The 20,453-nt window shown below is 47.7% G+C and overlaps 1 protein-coding gene across 1 annotated transcript in view; it reads left to right on the top strand.

The window, feature by feature from the left end:
* LOC138747866 (BAR/IMD domain-containing adapter protein 2-like 2) overlaps positions 1 to 20,453 on the top strand; it is a 49,431-nt gene that overhangs the window by 24,141 nt on the left and 4,837 nt on the right. Inside the window, exons 9-12 of the mRNA XM_069907453.1 lie at positions 630 to 774; positions 4,674 to 4,881; positions 9,383 to 9,454; positions 11,469 to 11,664. Coding sequence (XP_069763554.1) covers positions 630 to 774; positions 4,674 to 4,881; positions 9,383 to 9,454; positions 11,469 to 11,664 — 621 coding nt within the window. The remainder of the gene's footprint in view (positions 1 to 629; positions 775 to 4,673; positions 4,882 to 9,382; positions 9,455 to 11,468; positions 11,665 to 20,453) is intronic.

The following is a 20,453-nucleotide window of genomic DNA, read 5'->3' on the forward strand; positions in this document are numbered from 1 at the left end:
GCCTCTCATCTCAGTCTGCAACAATAGTTGGTCAGCGTTTATGGATTCCAGTTACCACTTTTCCACGGTCGCAGTGTCCTGGTGAAACCTTTCACTGTGTTCGTCACTGACGGCACCAGGATCAGCAGGGAAAGACGGCCAAGTGAGAATGCAGAAAATGAGTTTTCGACGACATGTTGTACTTCATGGTTTTGCACACTTAAAGTCGACTTAAAATCACAAAAAATAGGTTGTATCTAAAAAAAATGGCACGATAGGATAATTTTAAGGTGATTTTCATGATCAGCCCAAAATCCATAGAATAGACCCTAAGTGTTCAGGAAGCAAAATCTTCATTGTCCAGTGTAATTGCTTCAGGTCGGGCCTAGTCCCAACTCCAGGTGTTGTCAGACCATTTCTCCCCAGGGATGCCACCCAACCCATCGAGTACCTCCAGCTTTGTTCACTCAACATTCCACTGTCTGCAATTGTTGCATTTCCCCGAATTGGCTGCCCTTCGGACCACGTGAATCCGAAACACCGCAACATGGAAAAGGGGTGGGGGGTGGGGGGGAAGGGACACGGACAATCGGAAGCCATGACACTAGCAAGTTGACAGATTTTGTTTCTCTCCCACCTCCCTACCACAGAACGATGGTCCCAACGCTGACACCATTTCGCGGTACCGGTTCATGCCCAGCCCTCAGCCGTCGAGACGTGAGCTAAACGGAGCAGAGCTATCACCGTTTTCAAACCCCGAGCCAGGAAGACGAGAGGAGAGAAACCCTTCAATAAGTGAGCACCTCATCAATTCCTTTTTCACTCTCAGTGAATTTCATGCTGAGTGGAAAATCTTACAAGTATAACCACATCTCTTTTCATCAATGTGTTTCCTTTTGAAGCCTTTAAGTCAGTTGTTGACTTGTACTTCCTACACAGTTTACAGTTTATTTAAGCCGCTTTCTGGACACCAAAATACCCCGATGTAAAGCCACCTATTCTACTCCAATGCGGCTGTCAGGAGGCCACCTGAAAGTGGAGAACCTGGCCAGGAGGAGCACTTACCTCACCATCCTCCTGTAGGTATATTCTCCGGCTTGGAGAAATCCCCATTGCACCTGAAAGCTGCAGTGGGACTTACAGCCACAGTCCACAGGAGCCGGCATTCGCTCGGAGGTGGCTCTCCTTCATCCGGCACATTCAGGTGACAGAAAGGCGCTTCTCCACAGCCAACTGGACATCCCAACTGCTCTCTCCCAACCGTGTCTGCCGGCATATTATCTGCGTCCGAACACCTGAAAGTGGCTTTAATCTAAAGGAAAACCCTTGCAAAGACAGGTACATAATCTTTTATCTGAAACCCTTGGGACCAAACACTTCTCAGAATCTTTTTGGATAATAGAATAACAGTAATGGTGACTTGAAGTGGGCAGGCTCAACTTGAGCGGTGGCCTTCCCGGGCTGGGTGCTGCCACCCCGTAAATGCAAGGTGCGCTCACCACACTCGGTGCGCTCGTCCTCCCTCCTCGTTCGCTCTCAATTATACAACGCCAAATACAATATGGCGGCCCCCAAGGCCAGCTCTTGCGAGACCTCCTTGTCTCAGTTTATTTTGACGCATTGGCCACCCCTGCCAGGGGCACTGTTTTCCGTCGATGAGCCCCTAACTAGAAGGGTCTCTGGACGGTGTTGGTGGGAGGGGGAGGGGGGGAAACCGGGGGCACTGGACGTGGGGCGGGGTGTGTAATGTGGTAAATGAAGTGAGATAAAGATAGGCCATAAAATTACTCACACTGAGACACAGCGCTGAATGGGGGTGGGTCGCGTTTGGGCTTTGATGTCCATGGTTGGTTTTCAGAATTTTGGATAAAAGATTATGTGCCTGTATTTATCTGCTTTTTATCCCCCTCAGTAACTGATTATTTTGATGCCCTAAACAATGGAGGAAACAAACTGGGTCCTTGTGATGTTTGTTGCTCAAATTTCCCTTGTTGAGGTAGGGTTATCGCAACGTCGTTACAATGCCAGTGACCCGTGCTGGCCAAATACACCTAATTAACCTACATTTTGAAAGGAAACTGGAGCACCCAGAGGAAGCTCATGAAGACATGGGGAGAACATGCAAACTCCTTACACACAGCACAGATTTGAACCCCGGTCGCATACACTTAAACATTTTAAATTTAGACATAGATTGCACTAATAAGTATGTGGGGCGCTGTTAGACAGAATCAGACACGTACAAGGTAAAGACTGTACAACAGGCTTTAATCCACAAAGACTTCCACAGAGCCAGGCTGGCTGAGCTGTAGTAACTCTGAGAGAGACTTCGGAGGCTGGCGCAGGCTTATATCCCTGAGGGTGATTGACACCTGACCGGATGGGGCTTGATCCATTCAGGTCGACTGATTGACAGCCGGCCAGGTGTTGTCCTGTCCCCTTACACTCCTGCAGGTACAGAGGTTGCCCCCTGCAGTAGGCTGGCGGTACACTCCTGCAGGTACAGAGGTTGTCCCCTGCAGTAGGCTGGCGGTACACTCCTGCAAGTACAGAGGTTGCCCCCTGCAGTAGGCCAGTGGTGTACCACCACAAACTACATAAACCGTGTGGTAGAGAGTAAGAAATTCCAAACATTAGCATTGTAAAGGGAATTTGTTTTGCACTTTTGAGGCTTCAGGATGTTTATTAAACTGTGTTAAAGGAACACCTTGCCTCACAATTTTGAATTGGATGAATTCTCACTGTTGTCTTTGGCAGAGAGCTACCAAATATTGATCCACAAGTGGATGAAGCTGGTGATGCGAAGGGCGCAGAATGGTTGGCGTAGCGGTCAGCCTTTACCGCGCCAGCGATCGGGACCAGGGTTCGAATCCTGCGCTGTCCGACTCAAGTTTGTGCGCTCTCCCCGTACCCGCGTGGGTTTCCTCTGGGGGCTCCGATTTCCTCCCACTGTTCAAAAACGTATCGGGAAATGTCGGTCAATTGGGCGGCATGGGCACGTGGGCTGAAATGGCTGTATGTCTAAATTTTAAAAACTTTAATAAAAATAAGAGACACAGGCTTCCAAATGTCCTGATTGGACAATTGCCTGGGTCAACCATATTGGAAGTCATCCCATCCTGTCCATACTTTCTTCAACTCCCTCTTTCCCATCTCCCCACCCCCAACCCCCACCCCTCCCCATCCAGAACACAATATCTTTGATTCACTACCATCAGGTAGGAAATACAGGAGCATAAAAATCAAGACTTGCCAGGCTGTGAGATTGCTGAACGGTATCCTGTAACTGAATAAATCATCCCACATTTATTTTAAATTATATCTGTATTTATATATGTGCATTTTACCTGTGCACCCAGAGAAGGTGCACGCGTAATACATTGCCTCTCCTTTCTCCGTATAGTGATCGCTGCGCGGCCGCTGTCTGGCTCGCCAGGCGAGAGTTCACTGCAAATGGCCTCTCCTACATTACTGTGCCCATAGCAACATCTTCTCCTTGGTGCCCCCTCCCACCCACCATTTTCACCGAGTTTGCTACATCATGGCGCGACCGTGTGCCCGGTGGTATAACTGGACATGTAGGGCTAGCCTCATTAACCTTGGTTGGCAGTTGGCCTAAGGGAAGGAAAACTGATTTCAAACCTGGGCAGATGGGGTTCGTTAGTCTTGTCAGGCCAACCATCTAAGACAGTGGTTCCCAACCTTTCACTTTCCACTCACATACCACTTTAAGTATTCCCTATACCATAAATATTCTGTGATTAATAAGGGATTGCTTAAAGTGGTATGTGGGTGGAAAGAAAAAGGTTGAAAACCACTGTTTTAATCGTACCTAATTGACTTGTTATGTGCAAGGTTTCAGAACTCTAAAGGAAATGGTCCAATGACAATTTTTCTCAAGCAAGATATTTCAGTAATAATTGGGTCTAGAACAGTGATTCTCAACCTTCCCTTCCTACTCACATACTACCTTAAGCAATCCCTTACTAATCACAGAACATTTATGGCACAGGGAATACTTAAAGTGGTATGTGAGTGGAAAGTAAAAGGTTGGGAACCACTGATCTGGGAGAAGGACACTCTGACGAATCATCTACAGCCCGAGGGCCTGGCTGTCACCATCCCTGCGTGCTGGGCTGTGACAGATAAAGGGTGGGGCCAGAACTGCACGCACTGCACTCCACCGAAAAAAATCCATTGCGCAGGCTCGAAGGGCATGCCTATGTCTACCATCCTTCCTGGATTTCTGTCTGCGAAACCAAGCCATAATGTGGGCACAATTGTCTGGAGCAACACTGTTTTGTCTGGTTGTAGGTGTGCAGTCAAATTGAAACAAATTTGAAATCGAAGAAGATTCACGCACCACCGGATCGAAGGACAGTTTTTGTTTCCTGCTGTTATCAGACACCTGACTGAGCCTCACAAAAATAAATTTCTGCTGCCTTTGCTCTGTACCAAGTGATCTGTCTTTGGACATACTGTGTCTTATTTGCTGCACTCGGAACGCGACGTCTCGTCGGACTGCTCTCAGCACTGCATCTCAGCACTAAGCTCAAACTTCAATGGTTCCCCCTGTGGTGATACACCACCAGCCTACTGCAGGGGTTGTTCAGTCTTTACCTTGTGTGTGTCTGATTCTGTCTAACAGTGCACCACACCCCCTCACTGATGACACCTGTTCTATCTCCACTCAGGACCACCCTCCACTGATCATCTGTCACATAGTGGGTTGCTGGGTGACAAAGTCCACTCACTGACCAGTAAGCGCGTCAAGGCAGTGATCTCCCACTCAGCTGATGGAAATCAAACCATGCTGAACTTCAAGAAAGATGACGTCATCACGATCTTAGTACCAGAGGCAAAGAATGGCTGGCTGTATGGAAAGCTTGAAGGAACATCAAAGTACGTAACCTCAGCAACGTTGATGTGATTTCTGGGATGTAGAGTCCTTTAACCATGATGGCGGCTGTTAAATTAAGTGTTCTCTCAATCTTCCTTTTACCGTAAAGTCTCCTGGTTTTGCTAAATGTTCAAGTTCAGATTTATTGTCAGAGTGCATACATATGCTGAGATCCTTTATCCTGTGGAATTTTGAATGACTATGTTAATTAGTTATGAAATTATACAGCGCAGAGACAGGCTCTTCAGCCTGTCCAACATCCATGACATATAGACTATCTCATTAAATGTACTTATGGCACAGATAGATAGGTAATGGGACACCAATACCCCTGAGCAAAAAGCCCTGAAAAAAATAGTTGACACAGCCCAGGACATCACAGGCAAAACCCTCCCCACCATTGAGAGCACCTACGGGGAACGCTGCCGTCGGAGGGCAGCAGCCATCATCAAGGATCCATCCCACCCAGCACACGCTCTGTTCTCACTGCTGCCATCAGGAAAGAGGTATCGGTGCCACAGGTCTCGCACCCACCAGGTTCAGGAACGGCTGTTCCCCCTCCACCATCAGACTCCTCAACGACAAACTCAATCAGGGATTCATTTACGGACTCTCACTTTTTGTACTTTATTGATTGTTTTTTTCCTCTCATTATGCAGGGTCGTTATGTTTACATTTCTTTATTTGTTTCCACGTGTAAGATGAGTACAATTTTTTTTACACACCACCAGTCAGTGGTTATTTTGCCTGGCCCGCAGGAAAAAAGAATCTCAGGGTCGTATGTGATGTTATGTATGTAGTCTGACAAAAAATCTGAAATCATTACTGAAAAAGCTAATTTAATTTCTAGTTCTCTCTCTCTCTCTCTCTCTCTCTCTCTCTCTCTCTCTCTCTCTCTATATATATATATATATATATATTTCCCTCTATCTCTCTCTATTGCTCTTTCTCTCTCTCTCCCCCTCCCTCTTTTCTTTCCCCGCCCCCCTTTCCCTCTGTCTCCTTTCAAAGAGCCGATATTAATTCTCACCTTTCCTCTTTGCGTGTCCAATTAACACTTTGTATTGGTTGGTCTGGTCTCCTCCACCCCTCTTCCCATTCTTCTCCCCCTTTCTCTCCCAGTCTTTATTAAGATGCTTACCTACTTTTTGTTTAGACAGTACAGTATCCCGTATCTGAAACATTGTTCGGTTTTTGGGTTTTCTTCGGTTTTTGGAACAAAACTGGAAAAAACCCCAAAACAGCACAGTAGTATCATCGGAAGACTTGTATCAGTGGTTAAACAATATCAGCAAACAATGACATGATGTCACAAGAGTAAAATTCACATGAAATAATGTTTAATATGTACCAAAAAAAAAATCTCTGCTTACAAAAGAAGATAAAAGAAGCACCAAACACTGGAAATTCTCCTCGACGGCTTTTTTCAAATGTTTCATTGTTGATGACAATGGTGTTTGTCTATTGCTGCAGCCAGTCCCCTGACACCTCCCCACCACCTCTGACAGTCCTCGACACCTTCCCACCGCTGCCACTGACCCCCGACACCACCCCGTCGCCGCCGCCAGTCCCTGACACCTCCCCGCCGCCAGTCCCCAACACCTCCCCATCACCACCACTGGTCCCCGACACCTCCCCACCATTGCCACTGGTCCCCAACACCTCCCCACCACCACCCCCAGTCCCCGATACCTCCCTGCCACCATCATTGGTCCCCAACACCTCCCTGACACCTCCCCACTGCCATCATCGGTCCCCAACACCTCCCCACCACTGCTGGTCCCTGATACCTCCCAGCCACTGTTGGTCCCCGATACCTCCCCGCCGCCACTGCCGGTCCCCGACACCTCCTTACCAGTCCCCAACATCTCCACTACTGCCAGTCCCTGACACCACCCCACCGCCACCAATCTCTGACACCTCCCCACCACTGCCTTTGGTCCCCCGACTATGGTACTCATTCCTGCCCGGGAGGCCGAGATGACTTCTTTGGTGAGGGCAGCACCGCACCTGATGTTGAGAATGGAGTCGCTGACTCCAGCTGCAGCCGATGCTGAAGACTCGGAGCCAGCCCCGTTTGGTATCTTCCCGGACAGAAGCAAAGATTTTGTTTTTATTTACTGTGATTGAAATCAAACTGGCACCAACAGATCATCAGACCCCCACATGGGCAACTCAGGTGGTGATTTTTTTTTCCCCCACTTGTGACGTCATGTCAGCCACGGAAAAAAGTTTGGTTTTTGGATCCGTTTGGTTTTCGGAATTTCAGATATGGAGTACCTTGAAGATGGGCTCAGGTAAGATACCTCCTATGGATGCCTCGAGAGCAGCTGAGATCCTCCAGCATTTACTGTGTCTTTTACAATGGAGAGAGGCCTGGGCCCTAACCTGCCGTGCTATTTATGTGGCTGGTCTAGTTAGGCGTGTGCTTGATGGGGACCCTTTGGATGTTGGGAAGGAGGGAATCATTGATGATAAATGGTATGGGGGGATCTTGTATGTTCCAGCATTGTTCTCTTTGGCCTCTCTGTCTCTTTTCCATTCCCCTTCCTTTCCACAAACTCTTCATCAACACCCATTTAAATTCTATCAGTGTATTATTTCTCACACTTATTCCCCTCATATTCATCTGTATATATAGTTATAATGACCCATTCACAGAACAACACACGGTAACAACATGCCCATTAACTTATTGGGGTGGTGAACGCAGCTCAGGCCAGCCCACAAAGTACTCTCCCCATTCTATCTCGTCAGTCTACACCTCCCACTGCCTTGTGAAAGCCATTAACATTTTTCAACAATGCAGACCACACCAATCCCAATCCCCTCTTCCATTGGGCAAAAGATATTATCTCGGAGCACAAATCTCCAGATTCAATTGCACTTTCTATCAGACTCTTAAATGAGCCTCTTACAGGTAAAAGCTGATGCCCAGCACAGTTCAACTGCTTTTTCCTATGTACCCCACACTTTGTTTTGGTAACCACCAACACCCCCCCTCCCCCCACCCTGCACTCTGTGACTCACTGTAGCACCGGACCCCACACTCTGTGACTCACTGTAACACCGGACCCCACACTCTGTGACTCTCTGTAACCCCCCCCACCCTGCACTCAGTGACTCACTGTAACCCCCGGACCCCACACTCTGTGACTCACTGTAACACCGGACCCCACACTCTGTGACTCACTGTAGCACCGGACCCCACACTCTGTGACTCACTGTAGCACCGGACCCCACACTCTGTGACTCACTGTAGCACCGGACCCCACACTCTGTGACTCACTGTAGCACCGGACCCCACACTCTGTGACTCTCTGTAACCCCCCCCACCCTACACTCTGTGACTCACTGTAGCACCGGACCCCACACTCAGTGACTCACTGTAACTCCCGGACCCCACACTCTGTGACTCACTGTAACCCCCCACCCCACACTCTGTGACTTACTGTAGCACCGGACCCCACACTCTGTGACTCACTGTAGCACCGGACCCCACACTCTGTGACTCTCTGTAACCCCCCCCACCCCACACTCAGTGACTCACTGTAACTCCCGGACCCCACACTCTGTGACTCACTGTAGCACCGGACCCCACACTCTGTGACTCACTGTAGCACCGGACCCCACACTCTGTGACTCACTGTAGCACCGGACCCCACACTCTGTGACTCACTGTAACACCGGACCCCACACTCTGTGACTCACTGTAGCACCGGACCCCACATTCTGTGACCCACTGTAACACCGGACCCCACACTCTGTGACTCACTGTAACCCCCCACCCCACACTCTGTGACTCACTGTAGCACCGGACCCCACATTCTGTGACCCACTGTAACACCAGACCCCACACTCTGTGACTCACTGTAGCACCGGACCCCACACTCAGTGACTCACTGTAACACCGGACCCCACACTCTGTGACTCACTGTAACCCCCCACCCCACACTCTGTGACTCACTGTAACCCCCCACCCCACACTCTGTGACTCACTGTAGCACCGGACCCCACACTCTGTGACTCACTGTAGCACCGGACCCCACACTCAGTGACTCACTGTAACTCCCGGACCCCACACTCTGTGACTCACTGTAACACCGGACCCCACACTCTGTGACTCACTGTAACCCCCCACCCCACACTCTGTGACTCACTGTAGCACCGGACCCCACATTCTGTGACCCACTGTAACACCAGACCCCACACTCTGTGACTCACTGTAGCACCGGACCCTGGACTTTTCTGAAATTATTATACACCTTGTTGTACCTAAGCATGAGTTGATTTTCCTGAATAGCACTCAAAACAAACCCTTTTTTATATTGTATTGTAGTATATGACAATAAACAATGCAGTTCAATTCAATTCAAAGCACGCAGATAAAATCTGATGGATGGTTATGAATAGGAGGTAAAATCAAAGTTGAGCTTTGAATGAAGAAGGTACCACTAAAGTTTGATTTTATCATTCATGGTGTCCATCAAATGTGTCCCACAGACTGGGCTGGTTTCCTCATTCATACGTGCAGCCTTTACAAGGAGAAATGCAGACTCACGAGCCATCACTCAGGTAAGTGTTTCTGACCGTTCACAGAGGTGGGTGTTGGTTTGATTGAGCACCTGGTAAAAGTTTACAGTCTTTGACTGCCTTGTATTTGATTGTTACATTGGTGTGGTCACCTATATTGGAGTAGACACCTCTACTTCAGTATGGTCATCTCTCTCCCCCTCCCCCCCTCTCTCCTCCCCCACCTCTCACCCCCACCCCCTCACATCGTGATCTGCCCACTCTTCAAACATTTAATTTGTGACAATTTCATTTCACTGAGCAAAAAGAAAATAACCTGATCATCAGGACATCACTGCAAGATCATTTTGGGTCACGTTATCACAAGATCGTAAGACATAGGAGCAGAACTCGGCTATTCAGCCCATTGAGTCTGCCCCATCATGAGCTGATCCAGTCTCCTACTCAGCTCCACTGCCCGGCCCTCTCCCCATAACCTTTGATGCCCTGGCCAATCAAGAACCCATTAATCTCTGCCTTAAATACACCCAATGACTCAGCTTCTGCAACAACCTTTGGTATCAAATTCTACAGATTTACCACTAAGGAAATTCTCCTGCATCTCTGTTCTAAGCAGATGCCCTTTAATCCTCTCCCTCCAACCTTTCCACACGTACTCTGTCCATTGCCTTCCAACATTCGAAATGTTTTAATGAGATTGCCCTAATTCTCAATTCTAATGAGTACAGGCCAAGAGCTGTCAAACACTTATAACAAAGCCCTTTCATTCCCAGAATCATCCCTTGAACCCTCTCTATCACATTCTTTCTTAAATGAGAAGTGCAAAACTACTAAACAATACTCTAAGCGAGGCCACACTAGGGCCTTATAAAAACTCATCATCACATCCCTGCTCTTATACTCTATTCCTCTTGAAATGAACGCCAGCATCGCATTTGCCTTCTTCACCCCCGACTCAACCTGCAAGTTTACCTTCAGCCACAAGGATGCCCTGATCCCTTTGCATCTGGGGATTTCTCCCCATTTAGAAAAGAGTCTGCCCGTTTATTTCCACCAACGTCCACTTCTCTTGCCGCTCTCCTAATCTGTCCTTCTTCTGCCTCCCTATTTCCTCAACACTCCCTGCTGTTATTGTCTCAGAAACTGGGTGAGGGAGGTTCGAGGGAGCGAGAAGGGACTGGGAGGACTGCATGCAGTTCTTGAGGAAGGACATACTGGCCTTGGAGGCGGTGCAGAGGAGGTTCACCAGGTGGATTCCAGAGATGAGGGGATTGGCCTATGAGGAGAGATTGTGTCGGCTGGGACTGTACTCGCTTGGATTTCTTGTAGAAATGTATAAAATTTATGAAAGGCATAAATACCATATATTTTGGTGTTTGTGACCTTAAAATTCTACTCAAAACAACACTGGATTGGTTCCATAACCCACCCTGCAACAAAATTTTAAGCTACTGGTAAATTAGAAAGAAACCTTTATTGTATTAAAAAAAACACATCTAAAATCCTTCAAAATCACTATAATTGTTTGAGGCAAAGAACTCAGCAAGCACCTTTTCACCAAGCCCAACAGCTCAGTCAACGCACGCATTGTGGGACGGTCATCTCATACTCCCGATATATGAAAAAACCATGAAGTTCAGGCTGAAATCGGGGACCCCCATCTTATCTGAAGGTCGTCTTACACGCTGAAATATGCAGTAAGTGTATATAGGTAAGTTGTTTCCTTTGGTGGGGGAGACTAGAACTAGGGGGACATAGACTCAAGATCCATGGGAGTAGATTTAGGACGGAGATGAGGAGGAACTGCTTTTCCCAGAGGGTGGTGAGTCTGTGGAATTCGCTGCCCATTGAAGCAGTGAAGGTGAACTCAGTAAATATATTTAAGAAAGGTTGGATAGATTTTTATAAAGTAGTGGAATACGGGGAAAAGGCAGGTAGGCGGAGATGAGCCTAGCATCAGATCAGCCATGATTTCATTGAATGGCGAAGCAGGCTCGATGGGCCGACTCCTTGTTCCTATTTCTTATGTTCTCCTGACCTTCTACCCCTTCCACAGGCCGTCACCCATGAGGAGCAGGCTCAGCTCCGAGAATCTGCTGGAGCCCAAGGAGTATGTGTTGCCTTCAGCAGATTACAGCTCCCTGCCTCCGCCCCCGAGCCCGGCCCGAAGTCAGAGCCCAGCCCTGCCAAACCCGAGAAGCCGGCGCAACAGTGCAATCAGCTTGGCCGTGTCGGAGAGCAGTCAGAGCAGGGTGAGTACGGCGGACGGGATGCCCCACTTAGCCCCTCGAGCTGGGGATTTGGGAGGCGACTATTGGTTGAGGCGCTGTCCTCCTGGATGAATCATGCTCTCATCTGGATAACGTTGGAAGGGGTGCAGAGGAGATTCACCAGCATGCTGCTGGGATTGGAGGATTTGCAATATAGCAAGAAATTGGAAAGGCTTGGTCTTTATTCCCTGGAGCGTAGGAAGCTGAAATCATGAGGGCGTGGAGAAATTGAATGCTCACTGACATTTTCCCAGGGTAGATAATTCTAGAACAGTGCTTTTCAAACTTTTTCTTCCCACTCATATCCCACTTTAAGTAATCTCTATGGCATAGATGTTCTGTGATTAGTAAGGGATTGCTTAAGGTGGGATGTGAGTGGGAAGAAAAAGTTTGAAAACCACTGTAATTGTCCTTAATTGACTCGTTATGTGCACAGTTTCAGAACTCCAAAGGAAATGGGCCAATGACAATTTTTCTCAAGCCAAATATTTCAGTAACAATTGGGTCTAGAGCAGTGATTCTCGACCTTCCCTTCCCACCCACATCCCTTACTAATCACAGAGCACCGATGGTAGAGGGATTACTTAAAGTGGGATGCGAGTGGGAAAAAAAAGGTGGAGAACCTCTGGGATAGTCATTGAGTATGAGTAGAAGGGACAGATTTCTTCAGTGCTGAACGTCTAGCAATAAGGGAAGCAAAGGAGACTGTTAAATTCAAGTCAGTTATTTTAGTTAATCCAAACAGGGCAATTAAGGGATTTGGTCTCAAATTTTACAGTAAGGACTAAAGATAAGGTACAAAAAGTATCTTCCCAAAAAGGGGAAAGACCAGAACATGTGTAACAGAGTATCATCTTGCACTTGTCACATTTTGAAGAAATGTTGGAGTAAAAATGTAGCCATTTGAACTTTAGAAAAGTAGGCTCGACGTACGACCTTAAATTGTAGAAGTGAGTGATGGGCACAAAAAGAAGAAGAATACCGTACTTCTAAATACCAAGGGAGACAGATCTAATTTCTTTGTAACTTATGACGGGTCAACACTCTCATCCCAGGAATTAGCCTAGTGAAACTCTTTTGGTCGTCCTCCAATATATAATACACTTTCCAGAATAGCAAGCCATGGAAGTGGTTAGGAATTGTAAGTTAGTTGGTCACTCTGCTGTTGTAGGTGCTAGTTCTCTTCTGTGGTAGTCCACTGGTGCTCTGTGGTGATCCACTGGCTCTCTGAGGCAGTCCGCTCATTCTCTACGGTAATCCACTGGTTCTCTAGGGTAGTTCACTGGTTCTCTATGGCGATCCACTGGTTCTCTGCAGTAGTCCGTTGGTTCTCCTCTCTGGCTCTCTGAATTTGCCCACTAGCTCTCCTCTCAAATAGTCCACTGATTCTCTCCAGCAGCTCATTGGTTCTCCTCTGAGGTAGACAACATCAGTGCTTTTCTGCGATAGTCCACTGGCCCTTTTCGACTGGTTCTTCTCCGCTTCCTGGGAAACCCTGAAGTCGGACGCTTGTGACACAGTTTCCTCTCCACTTGCCAGCAGGCCAAATTTGCATCAATTCTCCTGGATACAACTTCACAACCAGATTTCTGGTGGCTTCAGGGGAACAGCTCATTCTGCTAGACACAGAATCCGTAAGATAGCATGCCTTTTACCCCACCTCTCGGGATATTTAACCCTCTCCCACTCCATCGCTCCAATGGCCAGTGTCCATTTGCACCTCCCATACCACGTGTAGGAATTAATCCAGCGAATCTCAGTTTTACCGACACCGCGGACAAGCCTGTGTGGCCCTTGCCTCACTTCACCCTGTCACGAATAACAACCCTGTCAACATGTCCCAAAGCAAGTTTGCAAAAGCATAATCAACCACGTCACATGATGAGGAAAACATTGGCCACAGTGAAGGAATAAGAGAAAGAGGAAAGGAAGAAAACAGAGGATGCCATTGGTACTCTGTGGTTAGTAAGGGGTTCCTTAAGGTGGTATGTGAGTGGGGAGAAAATGAGAACCACTGAGTTAAACGAATTCTACATCCATCCCATTTTTAAAATTCTCTCCACATTCCCATCAGAATGTACCCCTCACCCACTCACTAGGGGAAACCATGTGTTAACCATCCAGGAGTAAAGGGAAAGGTAACGTTAATGTTACATACATGAAATTCTTATGTCCACCACCACTTTGTTCCTCACAGGAACCTACAGCATCTGGTATTCCGGGGTGGTCTCCCCTCCAAGTACTGACCAGGCCTGTGCCTGCTTAGCTTCTGAGATCAGACCAAATCAAGTATATTCGTACATCTCAATTCTGCCAGATCCAAGGATAGGCAGAGAGACCCAGGCTGCACAGTGGGAGCCACCCTCCCCCAGCTCCTATGACCCAGGCCAGATCTCTGTGGAGTTTGCACGATCTTCCTGTGACTGTTACAAGTTCCCTCCAGTTTTTTCCCACCATCTCAAAGACAGGCTGGCTGCTGTAAATGACCCTTGGTGCAGGCAATTGATAGAATCTCGGCAAAACTTGAGGGGGGCATGGAAGAATGGAATGGGATGAGTGTAAAGGCAGTTGGATGGCAGCCGCAGTGTGTCGAAGACAGTATGATTCTCTCACCCTACTGAATCTACGTGCAATGGGTTGGATTTGATCTCATCTGCAGCAAGTTTTCCCTCGATTCCCACTTCCTTGGCTCACCAACCACCTGTTTAACATATGACTTATTGTACCTAGTTTTCAAAACTTTGCACAGTCATCAGTGTTACCTTTGGCTCACTTTACCTGCTCCCAATCACTCCCCATAAAATGCATTCGCTGGGACATTTGGTGGTCTTCTTGTTAGACGGACCCACAGTGGTGGAATTATTGATTTTGCAAAGCTCAAATGGGGAAAAAAAAGGCTGTATTAAAGAGCAGGGAACAATCCTGAAGTGAGAGAGGGTTAATATTAAATGTTTGATGTGATGCATGACTGCTCTTTGCTTAGCCTGCTCTGCCTCAAACTGCAGCGCAGCTGGAAGGTAAAGTAAGGATTTGAAATCTGACCTAAATGCTGGAAATAAACTGCAGAAGGACCTCAGAATGTCGGGCAGCATCTGTAGAGAGGAACGGGCAGTCAGTGCTTTGGGTCAAGACAAAGGGTAATCAACCAAGGTTTTTAAAAATCTTAAGAGGCGGAGACAAGGTAAATCGTCACTACCTTTTCCTTAGGGTTGGGGGGCCCAAAACTAGAGGTTTAAGGTGAGAGGGGAACGATTTGAAAGGGACCCGAGGAGCACCTTCTCCACACGGGATGGGGGGTGGGGGGTGTGGAAGGAATGTGGAACGAGCTGCCAGAGGACAATCACAGCTTTTAAGACGCCGGCATTGAACGGGACATGAGAGGTTTCAGAGAGATATGGGGCTGAACATGGGCATTTGGGAGTAAAGCGGGTAAAGATGGTAGATAAGTACCTGAGTGAAGATGTAATGTCGCAGCTCCATAAAACTCTGGTTAGACCACACGTGGAATGTTGTGTTCAGTTCTGGTCGCCTCATTAAAGGTGCAGAGGAGATTATCAGTGATTGAAGTAAAAACAACAATGGAGAAACTCAGCAGGTCAGTGTACTTTATACAGCAAAGATATACATTTTGTTCATACCTTTTATTTTTCGAAACTTTATTTATTAATTTTAACATATGAAGAAAGTAAGTAATTCACGTACAGAAAAAATACAAAATAAAGTAATACAAGTTAATACAATACCAATCTCGGCATCTCCCCCTAACAACTAAAAACTAAGACTAAAAAAAAAACTATTTTTAACCCCTAAACCCCCCCCCCACCTCCCCACCCCCACGATAAAGAGTGAAGAATTAATACTATTTTTTTGTTCATACCTTGATTAAGGTCTCAAGTCCAAGATGCTTATGTACTTTATTTTTGCTGTAGAAAGTAAACTGTTTGACCTGCTGAATTTCCACAGCATTGTTTTTCCCCACACGTTAGTTTGGTCAGCAGAGAGATGCTGGGCTGAATGGCCTGTTTCCATTGCTGTTGAACTCTGACTCCTGCTTCAGGTTTCAACCTGAAGCAGCGATGGTGCGTTTCCCTCCTCAGATGCTGCCTGACCCACTGGGGCCCCCACAGGCATTTATTTCTTGAGACGTGACATGCAATGTTGAGCGCCTGTAAGCTAATTGAAAAGTTTGCTGAAAATATTTGGTGCATGCTCGATCTCTTTTACTGTGCACACCTTTGCTGTGTTCCCTCTGCCTTGGTCACAGTCACCGTGGTTGGTGTAAAAACACGACGCTGGAGAAACTCAGCAGGTCAGTGTTCTTTATGTTGCAAAGATCGCTTGAGCACCTGCCCACATTTTGCTCATACCTTGATGAAGGGCTCAAAGACAAAATGTTGGTTCTGTATCTTTATTTTTGCTACACGCTGTTTGACCTGCTGTGTTTCCTCAGCATTATGTTTTTACAGTGAAAATTTAAACCAGGCCCCACAGGGGGGACGTTCTTATACATCAGCAGCGCCCGGTTAAACTGTTGGACCTGCTCCTAATTTTACGGAGAGTTAACAACAAAAAAAGTTACAGCTCGCAACCTTTTGACCTAAACTTCCATCAGAAGTCAGAAACATCCTCCGTGCTCGGGGGAACAGTGACGGAGAGCGATTGACCTGTTACGACAGGAAGTCCCCAGGACCTTTTCCCCCAAAGACCAGGACTTCAGAAGGAAACAGAAGCAGGAATATCGAAGGCGTGTGCAATGTGCTCTCTCACTGGGTGATTTGCAATTGGGAATATGGGCTCAAGATTTTTATTTTCATTCCAATTTCAAGGAGCTCTCAAAAAGAAGAGAACAAGATGACAGTAGATGGTGCTATTGTGCTGTCTAACAACCCACACAAACTGGTTCTCTGTTCCGATTGTTGGTTCACCTACAGTGAGGATGTTCCTTAAACATTTCTGTCAATCACCGACTAAGTCAGTAGTGCTTGCCCACCCCAAATTTCACCTGGAGTTAAATGGCTTGCAGAACCACAGTGCAAGCAGATGGAGTCACGTGCATGACAGACTGTTAAACTCTCCCCATCCTTCTTCCTCCTGACTACTTTCCCCCAGCTCTCCCTCTCTCTCTCTCTCTCCCTCTCTCTCTCTCTCTCTCTCTCTCTCTCTCTCTCTCTCTCTCTCCTCCCTTTTCTCTCTGTCTCCTTGCACAGAGCTAAAATCAATTTTTGTTGGCCTGGACTCCTCCCCCTTTTTCTCTTCAGTCTTTATCCACGTCTTCCTGCTTTTTCGCTTATACCTTGAAGGAGAGCTCAGAGCTGAAATGTCGTTAATATAACTTTAACCCCCTCTGGACACGGCGAGACCGGCCGAGCTCCTCCAACATCTCTGTCGGTGTTTTTACTCTTTGGCTCGGCTTCGCGGACGAAGATTTATGGAGGGGGTAAATGTCCACGTCAGCTGCAGGCTCGATTGTGGCTGACAAGTCCGATGCAGGACAGGCAGACACGGTTGCAGCGGTTGCAGGGGAAAATTGGTTGGTTGGGGTTGGGTGTTGGGTTTTTCCTCCTTTGTCTTTTGTCAGTGAGGTGGGCTCTGCGGTCTTCTTCAAAGGAGATTGCTGCCCGCCGAACTGTGAGGCGCCAAGATGCACGGTTTGAGGCAATATCAGCCCACTGGCGGTGGTCAATGTGGCAGGCACCAAGAGATTTCTTTAGGCAGTCCTTGTACCTTTTCTTTGGTGCACCTCTGTCACCAGTGGAGAGCTCGCCATATAACACGATCTTGGGAAGGCGATGGTCCTCCATTCTGGAGACGTGACCCACCCAGCGCAGCTGGATCTTCAGCAGCGTGGACTCGATGCTGTCGGCCTCTGCCATCTCGAGTACTTCAATGTTAGGGATGAAGGCGCTCCAATGAATGTTGAGGATGGAGCGGAGACAACGCTGGTGGAAACGTTCTAGGAGCCGTAGGTGATGCCGGTAGAGGACCCATGATTCGGAGCCGAACAGGAGTGTGGGTATGACAACGGCTCTGTATACGCTTATCTTTGTGAGGTTTTTCAGTTGGTTGTTTTTCCAGACTCTTTTGTGTAGTCTTCCAAAGGCGCTATTTGCCTTGGCGAGTCTGTTGTCTATCTCGTTGTCGATCCTTGCATCTGATGAAATGGTGCAGCCGAGATAGGTAAACTGGTTGACTGTATTGAGTTTTGTGTGCCCGATGGAGATGTGGGGGGGCTGGTAGTCATGGTGGGGAGCTGGCTGATGGAGGACCTCAGTTTTCTTCAGGCTGACTTCCAGGCCAAACATTTTGGCAGTTTCCGCAAAACAGGACGTCAAGCGCTGAAGAGCTGGCTCTGAATGGGCAACTAAAGCGGCATCGTTTTACTACAATCACAGCATCAACAGACTTTTGCGTTTCAGATGGGAGATGAGTTCAAGAGTCAAGACGTAATGTTGCAGATCCATAAAACTCTGGTTAGACCACACGTGGAATGTTGTGGTCGCCTCATTATAGGAAGGATGTGGAAGATGTGGGGACAGTGCAGAGGAGATTTATCAGGATTTTGCCTGGTTTGAAGGATGTGTCTTATGAGGCAAGGTTCACAGAGTTGGGACTTATATGTTTGGAGGAAAGAAGGATAAGAGGTGACTTAAGAGGCCTACAAGATTGAGAGGTGTGGATAAGGTGGACAGCCAGCTCCTTTTCCCCGGGGCCAGAGTGGCAGCATGAGAGGAAATCTGTACAAGGTGAGGGAAGGAGAGACACCAGGGTTAAGTCTTGTACACAGAGAGTTGTGGGTGCTTGGAATACATTGCCAAGGATAGTGGTGGAGGCTGATACAATAAGGGCCTTTAAAAGACTCTTAGACGGGCACATGTATGGAAGAAAACGCAAAGGGTTATGAGATAGGGATGGTTTCATTTTTAATGTAGATTTATATTGGGCCAAGGGGCCTGTACTGTGTTGGAATGTTCTCCATTCCATATACAATCCCATGAGGCATGGGAGAAGAATTAGGCGGCTGGGTAGTGTAGCAGTTGGTGCAATGATATTATAGCACCAGCGTCCCCTGTTCGTATCCAGCACTGTCTGTAAGCAGCTTGTACGTTCTCCTGGCGACCTGTCTGGGTTTCCTCTGGGAAACCCACTTTCCAAACCTTACACTTAATTGGTCAGCATGGGATTCATAGGACAGAAGGGCCTTCTCTTGTGCTGTATTACTAAAGAAAAATATTCTTCTCATCAAGTCCACTGATGTATTTTTCCTCTCAACCCATTCTCCTGCCTTCCCTCAATAACTTTTGCTGCCCTTTACTAACCAAGAACCACCCAATGGCTTGGCCTCTACTGCTGTCCTATGGCAATGAAGTTCACAAATTCATCCCCCCCTTCACCCGTGGCTGAAGGGACAGTTCTCCTCATCTCTGTGCTAACAGGACGTCCGTTTATTCTGAGGCTGCACCCTGTGGTCCCAGACTCTTCCATTACCGGGAGCATCATCTACCTTGAGGTTATATATCCGATCACCCGTAATCCTACTGCAGGATGGGTCAGTCTCGAGGGGCCTCCTCCTGCTTTTAATTTGTATGTGAGGATCATCACCCCCACCCCCCCCACAACACACTGAGGTAGCCACCTCCGCTACCTGTTTACCGCAGGTTGTCCGGTGACCGTTGCAGGGAGAGGAGGGGGACCTGAGGATGCTGGGACTACATTTCTACCTATCTTCCAACCGACACCAAATTCAGTAGCAATGCCTTCCTCCGAGTCTTTTGTATGGAGGGTGGAATGTTGGGGCTCCAGATCTGAGTCGTGTGGAGTTCCTTCCACCATATCTTCCCCATGCAAATCTTATTCCACTCCCTTTATTCCTCCTCTCTCTTTGCTGGACAAACACCACCCTGAGATTTTGCTTACCACCATAACCCTTGATACAGCACTAACCAAAGGCCACCTGTACATCGGAGTTTAGCATACTCTCAGAGACTCATGGAGCTCTGCAGCATGGAAACGGGCTGTTTGGCCCAACGTCAATGCTGACCAAGCTTGCTCCAAAAGGGGCAATGAGTCAACATATAGGAATGATAGAAAACATGGCTGAATGGTGCACCAAGTACAACTTAGCACACAACGTCCACCAAAACTAAGGAGCTGGTTGTTGTCTTCAGGTAGGTGGATGATCCAGTGACCATTGGGGGAATTAGAAGTGGAGAAGGGTGAGAAAATTTAAGTTATTGGGAGAAACCAGCAAAATCGTGCCCGTCATATTCTTGATGGTGGTGGGGGGGGGGGGGGGTGGGGGTGCAGGATTTTGCTTGTGATGTCATGAGCTGTGTTCCCTTCCTTTTTCAGGGTCTTGTACTCAGACTGAGATGATGCAGCCAGTCAGCGCACTTTCCACTGCACATCTGTAGAAATTTGACAGGGTTTCCAATGTTGTACCAAACCTCTGCAAACCCCTGAGGAAGTAGAGGCACTGACGTGCTTTATCACAGTGCCCTTAGCGTGATGGATCCAGGGAAGATCCTCCAAGAGAGTGACTCCCAAGAACTTAAATGTGCTCACCCTCTCTCCCTCTGATCCCCATCACCCACCACATGCCCTATTCTCGCTGTTACCATCAGGAAAGAGTTTAGGCCCCACAATACATGCACCACCAGGTTCAGGAACGGCTGCTCCGTTCCTCTGGCAACTTGTTCCACTCACCTTTGTGTGAATAATGTGGACCTCAGGTCCTCTATAAATCTTTCCCCACACCCTAGACCTATGACCTC

This window comes from Narcine bancroftii, chromosome 13 (genome assembly GCF_036971445.1).
Source record: "Narcine bancroftii isolate sNarBan1 chromosome 13, sNarBan1.hap1, whole genome shotgun sequence".
NCBI lineage: Eukaryota > Metazoa > Chordata > Chondrichthyes > Torpediniformes > Narcinidae > Narcine > Narcine bancroftii.